Raw genomic sequence first — 9,937 nt, 5'->3', positions numbered from 1 at the left:
CCCAATTCATTAATCTCTGCCCTCCTTAATTTGTTAACATATGCACTCAAGGATATAAATTTCCCCCTGAGTACTGCCTTGGCTGCATCCCACAGAGTTTGGTAGGATGTCTCATCATTGTCATTTTCTTCAATGAAATTATTGATTGTTTCTATGATTCCTTCTTTGACAAATTGGTTTTGGAGAATCATATTATTTAATTTCCAATTAGTTTTTGATTTTCCTGTCCAGGTGCCCTTACTAATTATTATTTTTATTGCATTATGATCTGAGAAGGTTACATTTATTATTTCTGCTCGTTTGCATTTGTTTGCAATGGTTCTATGCCCTATAACTTGGTCAATCTTTGTGAATGTGCCATGTGCAGCTGAAAAGAAGGTGTATTCCTTTTTGTCCCTATTTATTTTTCTCCACATATCAATTAAATCTAATTTTTCTAGGACTTCATTCACCTCTCTCACTTCTTTCTTATTTATTTTTCAGTTTGATTTATCTAGATCTGAAAGAGGAATATTTAGATCTCCCACTAGTATGGTTTTACTATCTATTTCCTTCTTGAGCTCTGCCAGTTTCTCCTTTATGAATTTGGGTGCTATGCCACTTGGTGCATATATATTGAGCAGTATTATTTCCTCATTGTTTATACTGTCTTTAATCAGGATGTAATGACCTTCCCTGTCTTTTTTAATCATATCTATTTTTACTTTGGCTTTGTCAGAAATCATAATAGCCACTCCTGCCTTCTTTTTCTCATTTGATGCCCAAAAGATTTTGCTCAAGCCCTTAAGCTTAAACTTGTGTATGTCCACCCGTCTCATATGTGTTTCTTGTATACAACATATGGTAGGATTTTGGTTTCTAATCCACTCTGCTATTTGCTTCCGTTTTATGGGCGAGTTCATCCCATTCACATTCAGAGTTATAATCATCAGTTGTGCATTTGCTGACATTTTCATTTCCTCCCTTATTCCTACCCTTTCTCCTTAAACTATTTCCTTTAAAAACAGTGGTTTGCTATTAAGACCCTATCCGTTATCCCCTCCCTTGACTAACTTCCCTTTCTACCCCCTCCCTTATCCCCCCCTTTTTGTTTTTAAAGGCCTTATGAATTCCCTCCCCCTTCTTCTCCCCTCCTTTTTTTTGACCTCCCCACTCCCTTGTTTCCCTTGATTTATCCCTTCAGACTTTCTCAGAAGGGTTAGATAAGAGTTTTATGTCCCAATGGATAGTATAGCTACTCTTCCCTCTCCGGGTTGATTACACTGAGAGTAAGGTTTGATTATTACCTCTTAATGCTCTCTTCCTCTCCTTCTTATAATGGTATTTGTCCCCTCTCCCTCCCATGCCCTCTTTGTGTGTAATAGAATATCCTATTTTTCTTATTCACTCAAGTTTCTCTTGGTATCCCCTGCTATTCACCCCCTCTTTCCCATCTCCCATGTCATCTTAGATTATTTAGTGTTCCACCCTCACCCTGTGAATTATTCTTCTGATTACTATAATAGTGGATAGTATAATAGTGAATAGAGTTTACTACAGAGAATTATACATAACATTTCTCTACATAGGAATACATATAATTAGATCTTACTGAGGCCCTTAAAAAGGCAAATTTAAAAATTATAAATTTTCTTTCTTTCCCCTCTGTTTCTTATTTACCTTTTCATGTTTCTCTCGATTTTTGTGGTTGGATATCAAACTTTCCATTTAGCCCTGGTCTTTTCTGTGCAAATACTTGGAATTCTTCAATTTTGTTGAATGCCCATACTTTCCCCTGGAAATATATAGTCAATTTTGATGGGTAGTTGATCCGTGGTTGCAGGCCCAGCTCTCTTGCCTTTCTGAATATTGTAATCCAAGCCTTACGGTCTTTTAGCGTGGAGGCTGCCAGATCCTGTGTGATCCTGATTGGTGTTCCTTGATATTTGAATTGTCTCTTTCTGGCTTCTTGTAAGATTTTTTCTTTTGCTTGAAAGCTCTTGAATTTGGCAATTATATTCCTGGGCGTTTTCTTTTCTTGATCGAATGTCGCAGGTGTTCTATGAATCCTTTCAATGTCTATATTGCCCTCTTGTTGTAGGACTTCAGGGCAATTTTGCTGAATAATTTCTTTTAGTACGGAGCCCAGGTTTCTATTAATTTCTGTTTTTTCTGGAAGACCAATTATTCTCAAATTGCCTCTTCTAGACCGGTTTTCTTGGTCTGTCACTCTCTCATTGAGATATGTCATATTTCCTTCTATTTTTTCAGTCTTTTGACTTTGTTTTATTTGTTCTTGTTGTCTTGAGAGATCATTAGCTTCTAACTGCTCAATTCTAGCCTTTAGAGACTGGTTTTCAGCTACGATCTTTTGTTTTTCTTTTTCAATCTGGTTCAATTTGCTTATCAGTTCATTTGGTTTCTGAGCCTCACTTTCCAATTGCAAGATTTTACCTTTTAAACTGTTATTTTCTTGCCAGATATCTTCCATCTTCCTCAGAATCTCAGTTTTGAACTCTTCCATAGTTTGTGGGGAGTTTTCCTTATTTGAGGAGGGTCGGATGCTTGTTTGTTCTTCTCCTCTGTTTGCTCCGTTGTCTGGATTTTCTCTGTGTAAAAGTTGTCGAGTGTTAAAGACTTCTTTTTCTTGTTTATCTTTCTCTTCTGAACTTCCTGAGTCTGGGTAGCCATCATTAGCCCAGCAGCTTCTCAGCTTTATCCTCGTGCTGGGTCTGTCCGCGGTCTTTTGGCTCCTGAGGTCTGAGTTCTTGTTTTTTCCATGGTCAAGCCCCCTGGTGTACCCCCTTGCTTGATCCTCTGCTGGAGGTTCCTTTACAAGTCTCAGGGCGCTGCTTCCACAGTTGTATACTTGTCTATGCTGGTTCCCCACTCAGGGTTTCAGAGCTTTAGCTAGTGGCGGTTTCTGCCTCCACCCACGCCTCCGCGTCTCCTGCGCTCTGCTCCCGCGCTCAGATTTCGCTTGCGTTCTCTGGCTTATTGGGGTCCTAAATCTTGCTGCTCTCAGGAACAGGCCCTGGAGCTGCCAATGACTCGATGGGTGCCCTAAACTTGCTCTATTTCTTTTTAACTGGCTTTGGCGCTATAGGTGGTGTGTGTGGAGGGGTTGGGGGTGGGGTGGTTGCTCAGACCGCTATTTAGTGAGAGCTGTTTCACCCCTTTATAGCATGGAAATGTCCCGATTCCACGTACCTTCCACGCTGCACCCTGTTGTGGTGTTCCTCCTTTCGTCTGGACTTGTTTTTATGTCCCCCTGAGGAATTTTGTGTGTTTTGATCAGGAGAAGTTAAGAGCTGCTTTTTACTCTGCCGCCATCTTAACCTGAGATATCCATGCATGCTACCATTTCCTTTTGCAGTTTATGTTATAGATGAGGAAAGTGAAGCAGACACGGTTAAATGATTTGCCCAGGAACACATAGTACTTGTCTGAGACCAGATTTGAACTCAGGAAGATGAGTCTTCCTGATTCTAGGTCTACTTTGTTGCCTAAGTTCAAATGTGACACTTACTAGCAATGTGGCCCCAGGCAAGTCACAACTCTGAAAGCCTTATTTCATCTATAAAATGAACTAGAGAAGGAAATGACAAACCACTCCAGTATTTTTGCCAAGAAAACCCCAGATGATGCCTTCAAAGGTCACACATGACTCAAATGTCTGAACAATAATGACAAAAAGAGCTGCTATAAAAGTGTTTATACATAAAAGTCTTTTTCACTTAGCTAGAATCTCTTTGGTATATAGATTTTTAGTATCTCTGGGTGAAAGGGTATAAAATGTTTTTTGACTTATAGAGTATGGTTCCTGGCTTGTTCCTGATCTATGTGTTGGGAGGTTTATATATACTGTTTAAGGACTTCCAAGTTAGACTTTTATGGTTAAACATACAGGCAAACCTAGGCTAACCAAATCAATTTACTCTAGTTTCTTGATTGTTTTCCAATCTAATACTCTACTTTGAGTCTTACTAAAGTTGTGAGAGAGTTGGGTTGTTACATTTCTTCTCAGTCTGTCATCTTGAGGAGAAAATGCAAGATACAGTACTTTTATTAAGCACCTACTACATGGAGAACTCCATAATAGGCACTGGGGGAGGTACAAAATGTAGATAGGGCATTATTCCTGTACTCTATGGTATTATACTTTTGTAAGGAGATAAAATACTTACACAGAGAGCTATAATACTTTGGACAATTCCAAAAGGAATGTTCCAGAAATGTTTTTAATTATGTTTGTAATGGGGGCACAGTAGAAAGAAGTGGTGGGGCTAAAGGTAGCAAGATCCATCTTCCTGAGTTCAAAACTGTCCTCAGATACTTATTTACTAGCTATGTCATCCTAGGCAAGTCATTTAACCCTGTTGGCCTCACTTTCCTCATCTATAAAATAAACTATAGAAGGAAATGGCAAACTATTATCTCGGCCAAGAAAACCCCAAATGGGGTCATAAAGTATTAGATATGACTGAAATGACTGAAAAAAACAATAAAAGCGATATCAGAACATTTATATCCCAAGATGGAACTTTGAAAGATTATTTGGGTGTACAAAATAATCTCATTATTTATTACCTCCTCAGTTAGATGACAAGTTCTTTGAGAATAGGAACCTTGTCTTTCTTCTCTTCAATAAGTGGCAAGAGTCTAAACATCTAGAAAGTGTTTGAGAAACACACTGGATTTTTATCTAATTAGTTGTTGCTCATAATGAATTTATGCCTTTGTCTTTCAGATTCATCTCTTACTTTGCCACAAATGATGGGTGTTGGATTTGGATCCGTGGCTGTTGTGGTCATCTTAGTGCTTCTCTCTTTCTCCATAGTATGGTATGTGATATTGGCATGTGTGGGAAACAGATTGGAATTGAACACATAAATATTTGGTATAGTAGACTACTACTAAATTCGCTCTTTTTAAACCCTTACCTTTTGTCTTACAATTGATAAAAGTATTGGTTCCAAGGCAAAAATGTGTTAAGGGCTAGACAGTTGGAGTTAAGTTACTTGCCCAGCATCACACAACTAGGAAGTATCTGAGGCCAAATTAATGGCTAATTAATTAATTGGTTCATCATTATTACCCAACTCCAGGCCTGAAGCTCTATTAACCAAATTATCTACCTCTTTCTTAAGTTCTCTATTATTAGAAAATAATTTATATGAGTAGTCAGCCAATAAATGCTTAGTGTGTTCTAAGAACTGTGCTAAGCTCTGGGGATGCCAAGAAAGGGAAAAGCCAATGCCTAGTCTCAAGGAACTCATTGTCTAATGGGAGGTTTGTCCAAGACAGTGAAAGAGGGATCAGAATAGAGTTCATGTAATAAAAACAAAAGATGGCATCAAACTATGACCAATGGCCAGAGAGAGAGAGAGAGAGAGAGAGAGAGAGAGAGAGAGAGAGAGAGATTTGATTTAGCACATGTACCCTAAGTTCTTGTCTAATTTGCCTTACGTTCTTCAAACATGCCCATACCTTTGTGACTTGGCTCATACCTTTCTCTGTTCCCAGACTGCCTTCTCCTATTATCTCCCATTATGTAAATACAATTCATACTTCAAAGTTTACCTTAGATTCTATCTCTTCCATGTAATTTTCCTGGATCTCCAGCTAGAAGCAGTCATTGATTCCTTTGAATTCCAGTGGAGTATTTGTTTGTATCTATCCTGTACTTTAACACTATTCTGTATACTAGGTATTTGTGTATATGCCTTACTCTCACTATTAGATTGAAAGATTTGGGGCAGCAAAATAATTCAGTGAATAGAGTGCTGAGCCTGAGACAGGAAAATCTGTGTTCAAATCAAGTCTTAAGCATTTACTAGTTGTGTGATCCTTGGCACGTATGTCTTAGTTTCCTCTTCTGTAAAGTTGGGATGATAATAATAGCATTTACCTTGAGGGTTGTGGTGAGAATCGAATAAGATAATATGTGTCTGGCACATAGTAGATGTTTAATAAATGCCTGGTCTTTTCCTTTTCTCCTAAGAAACACTAAAGTCTATTCTTCTTTATATCTCCCATGTTTGGCTTAGTGAATTATACATAGTGGATGCTCAATAAGTTTGTTGAATTTACTTTTTTGTTGGAAGGAATTGAAGGAGTGTGTTGGCACAGAAAGGGAGCAATGATGGCTTTTGACAGTCTTGATAATTCAATCTAATCCAAGTTAATACAATTTGTAAGCACTTGTGTGCAAGATATTCCACTAGGCAGTGAAAATGTGAAAATGATGGGAAAATGGTTCCTGCCCTTAAGTAGATTACATTCTACTAGGGGAGAGATACTATATAAAGATACATGTATAAACATGAAAATTTGTGAGAGGAGAGTATAACTACTAGAATTATATGAACCATGAAGGAAAACTATAAATAACATAGTTACTGTAAAGTGTGTGGTATTATTCAGTGGGTGTTGAAACCTGGGCCCCACAGTGGTCCAGGGCTAATCTCAAAGGGCTTTTTCAAAATAGCAGTTTTCTTTAGCTCTTTATGCTTTTTTCAGTTGTGTCTAACATTTGTGATCCCATTTGGGGTTTCCTTGGCAAAGATACTAGAGAAGTTTGCCATTTTCTTCTTCAGTTTATTTTATAGATAAGGAAACTAAAGCAGAGTTAAGTGACTTGTCCAGGATCACACAACTAGTAAGTGTCTGAGGCCAGATTTGAACTCAGGAAGATGAGTCTTCCAGATTCTAGGCTTGGTACTCTACCCACTGAGCCATCTAGCTTCCCACTCAAAGTTTATTCTGGGAAAATCATTGAATATAACTCAAATCTAAGGCGTAACACATAGAATATAGTAGGTGCTTAATAAATGCTCATTGCCTCACTAATATACATAAGTCTATACCTCACATATCATCATTTTCCTGTATGGGTCAGGTACAAGGCTGCCATTATTTCACCCTACTGAAAATACGAAGGTTAAAAAGAACTCACATCAGACCACAAACAAAATTAAGAGTTCTTTTCGGCTTCCCTATGTGTATTCATGTGGGATAATTACATTAGAGAAGTAGTGGGAAGGGAAAGAGATGTTTTCTCTTCTGCCTTCCTTATTTCCCTTCACCCTTTGTCCAGACTGGGTAGGCAAACTCTTCCTGGGTATATTGTTACATAGATTGCAATGGGTTTATTGGAGGGATTCTAGTGTATCCCTGGGCTACATTTGACTTTTCCTTTAAACAGAAATGCAAGATTTGCCATGTCTGCCATCCAAACAAAGCTTTGTTTACAGCCTTTGCTCTAAGGGCAGGTTAGTTTATGAGCTCCTAATGTGGTGTAATATAAAGAACAATGCATTTGGAGTCAGACAACCTGATCTGAAATGCTGGCTCTTCTATCCTGTGTGATCACTCAGACTTCTGGCTAGGAAGAGAAGACAACACAGAGACAGAAACTAAGGCAGCAATGGACACCAAGATTCAGGTGCCACAATCCAGAAGTACCAAAAGAAATAAACTGTGGCAGAAAAGGCTTTTGACCCTGGATAATTTCTATGGAGAAAACCTGCAAAATATAGAAGCAACAGCAGAGAGTAACAAACAAGCAAATACATCCAAACTTTAAAAAAAAAGGAAATTGGTCAAAAGCTCTTGAGGAACTCGAAAAGAAGTTCAAGAATCAAGTAAGAAAGAAGAAAAATGGGAAGAAAAGTAGGAAAAAAGAAATGAAAATAATTCAAAAAGAAAATAACAGTTCAAAAGACAAAACTTCCCATTTGGAAACAAAAGCACAGGAATCAGATGAAGTAATAAGCAAATTGGAAACCAGAACTGACCTGCCAGAAGCCATGAAAAGTAGGGTAGATCAAACTTAAAAAAGGAAAATCAAAAGATCGTAGCTGAAAACCAGTCTTTAAAAGCTAGAATTGGACAAGTAGAAGCTAATGATCTCACGAGACAATAAGAATTAATAAAGTAAAGTCAAAGAATGACAAAATAGAAGGAAACATGAAATATCTTATTAAAAATACGACTGAACTAGAAAACAGCTCTAGGAGAGACAATCTGAGAGTCATTGTTCTACCTGACAGCCTGGAAAAAAAATAAAAGTCCTGATATTATATTTCAAGAAATTATCTAAGAAAACTGCCCTGATATTTTCTTGAACAAGAGGGCAAAATAGACATTGAAAGAGTCCATAGATCACCCTCTACATTAAATCCTCAAAAGACAACCCCCCAGGAATGTAATTGCCAAATTCAAGAGTTTCCAAGCCAAGAGAAAATATTTCAAGCAGCCAGAAAGAGACAATTCAGATATCAAGGAGCCCCAATCAGGATTACACAGGATCTGGCAGCCTCCACACTAACGGACCACAAGGCTTAGAATATGATATTCAGGAAGGCAAGAGAATTGGGTCTACTATCCTTTGTGACCTTAGTCTTAGCTTTTCAGAACTTCATTCTACTCCTCTGTAAAATGGGAGGGTTGGGTTAGATGACTTTCAAATTCTCTTCCAGCTCTGATTTCTTTTCTGTGAGAAGTTAAGTGAATTGCCTTTGGTTATTACATAGCTAGTGTCAGAGGCAGAATTCGAAAGATGGTGTTATTGATTCCAGAGACTATAATCTATCTATTATATCATACAATGTCTCATAAACCCAGTTTCAAATAGATGGAATAGTGGATGGAGTGCCATGACTTAGATTACCTCATGGTGACCATCTTGGGGACAGGGATTGAACCTGTGACTTCTTCAGTATAGGGAACTCCCTAGGTGAGTAAATATCCCCTCAGCCAGTGTAGTTGGTACCTTCAGATTTTCCTAGAATTAAGAAGACTAGACAAACTCAGGCTTTTACTAGCTGTGTGACCCTGAACTTAATTTCTTTTCACCTCATTGTACTCAGCTGTAAAATGGAGATAATAACATCACTTATCTCACATAGTTGATGTGAGGCTCAAATGAGAAAAGCACTTTGCAAAATATTAAAATCTTAGATATTTTAAAATAAATTAATGACAACCAGTTTCATTAAAATTAATTTCATAATAATAAAAAATAAAATACTTTAACTTAATGCACTAAATTAAAATTTAAATATAGAATTAAATATGAAATGTAGTAAATATTTTATATATTAAATATTGACTATTGTTATTATTAATTTATCTGTTAAATGACTGGATTAGACAACCTCTAAGTTATCTTCTGTTTCTAAATCATTGACCCAATGAACCCAATAGGGAGATACCTATGACCAAATCTAACATAGAACTTGAGGGCTGAAAGATGCCACATTGTACATAAGACAAGATTGACAAATGCCAGTAAAGAGGAAACTTAGGGGGAAAGTTGGGAGAGGAGGGCAGTGTGTGCTTGGGCCAGAGGAAGTGGATCTGAGGCACGATGATGGCAACTGTGAAGCGGAAAGTGAACTATTCTTATACCTCTGTCTCTAAATGAAAGAGGCTGAAATGCATAGAAAGACCAGTTGCCAGATTCAGTGCTGGAAATGTAGACCAGATCGGGAAGTGAAAATGCAGAACAGTGGGGAAAGCTAACCATCTGTCTGAATCAATCAGATCCCCAATGTTTGGTATTTTTAATGCAGCTGCTGGCTTTCCCTGTCCCTGCCTGGCACTGATATGCTGGTATGCCCGTAGATGGCTCTGTGTGCCATGCCTTGATCTGACTCAGCCACCACTGGTCAGCCCGTAAGCTGGTAACTCAGCTCTTCCCTGCATGCCTGACTGAATCCAGCATGATGGGAAGCCTCTGCCAATTTTGCATGTGCGTGTGTGTGCTGAGTCCTGTTTTCTCTCCTCAGGACAACAGCTTTTAGCCCACTGAGTCTTAAAGGTGACCTCATCCCCTCCCTGATATCCTAAGCAATGTTGTGTTTTCCAGCCCATTTGTAATTACAGTTGTGGATGAAGATATCAGGATTAAATTAAGTTGGGCCCATCAATTTGATTCAATTCAACAAACATC

General features: G+C 38.1%; 1 protein-coding gene across 1 annotated transcript in view; it reads left to right on the top strand.

The window, feature by feature from the left end:
• The window catches only part of SUSD1 (sushi domain containing 1), a 312,394-nt gene extending 307,522 nt beyond the window's left edge, over positions 1 to 4,872 (top strand). The window contains exon 15 of the mRNA XM_044679157.1: positions 4,730 to 4,872. Within this exon, the coding sequence (XP_044535092.1) occupies positions 4,730 to 4,872 (143 nt within the window). The remainder of the gene's footprint in view (positions 1 to 4,729) is intronic.
• Positions 4,873 to 9,937: the final 5,065 nt, after the last annotated feature.

Source organism: Gracilinanus agilis, chromosome 1 (genome assembly GCF_016433145.1).
Source record: "Gracilinanus agilis isolate LMUSP501 chromosome 1, AgileGrace, whole genome shotgun sequence".
Lineage (NCBI taxonomy): Eukaryota > Metazoa > Chordata > Mammalia > Didelphimorphia > Didelphidae > Gracilinanus > Gracilinanus agilis.
Note: the sequence above shows the minus strand (reverse complement) of the source record. Positions and strands in the feature narration are given on the sequence as shown.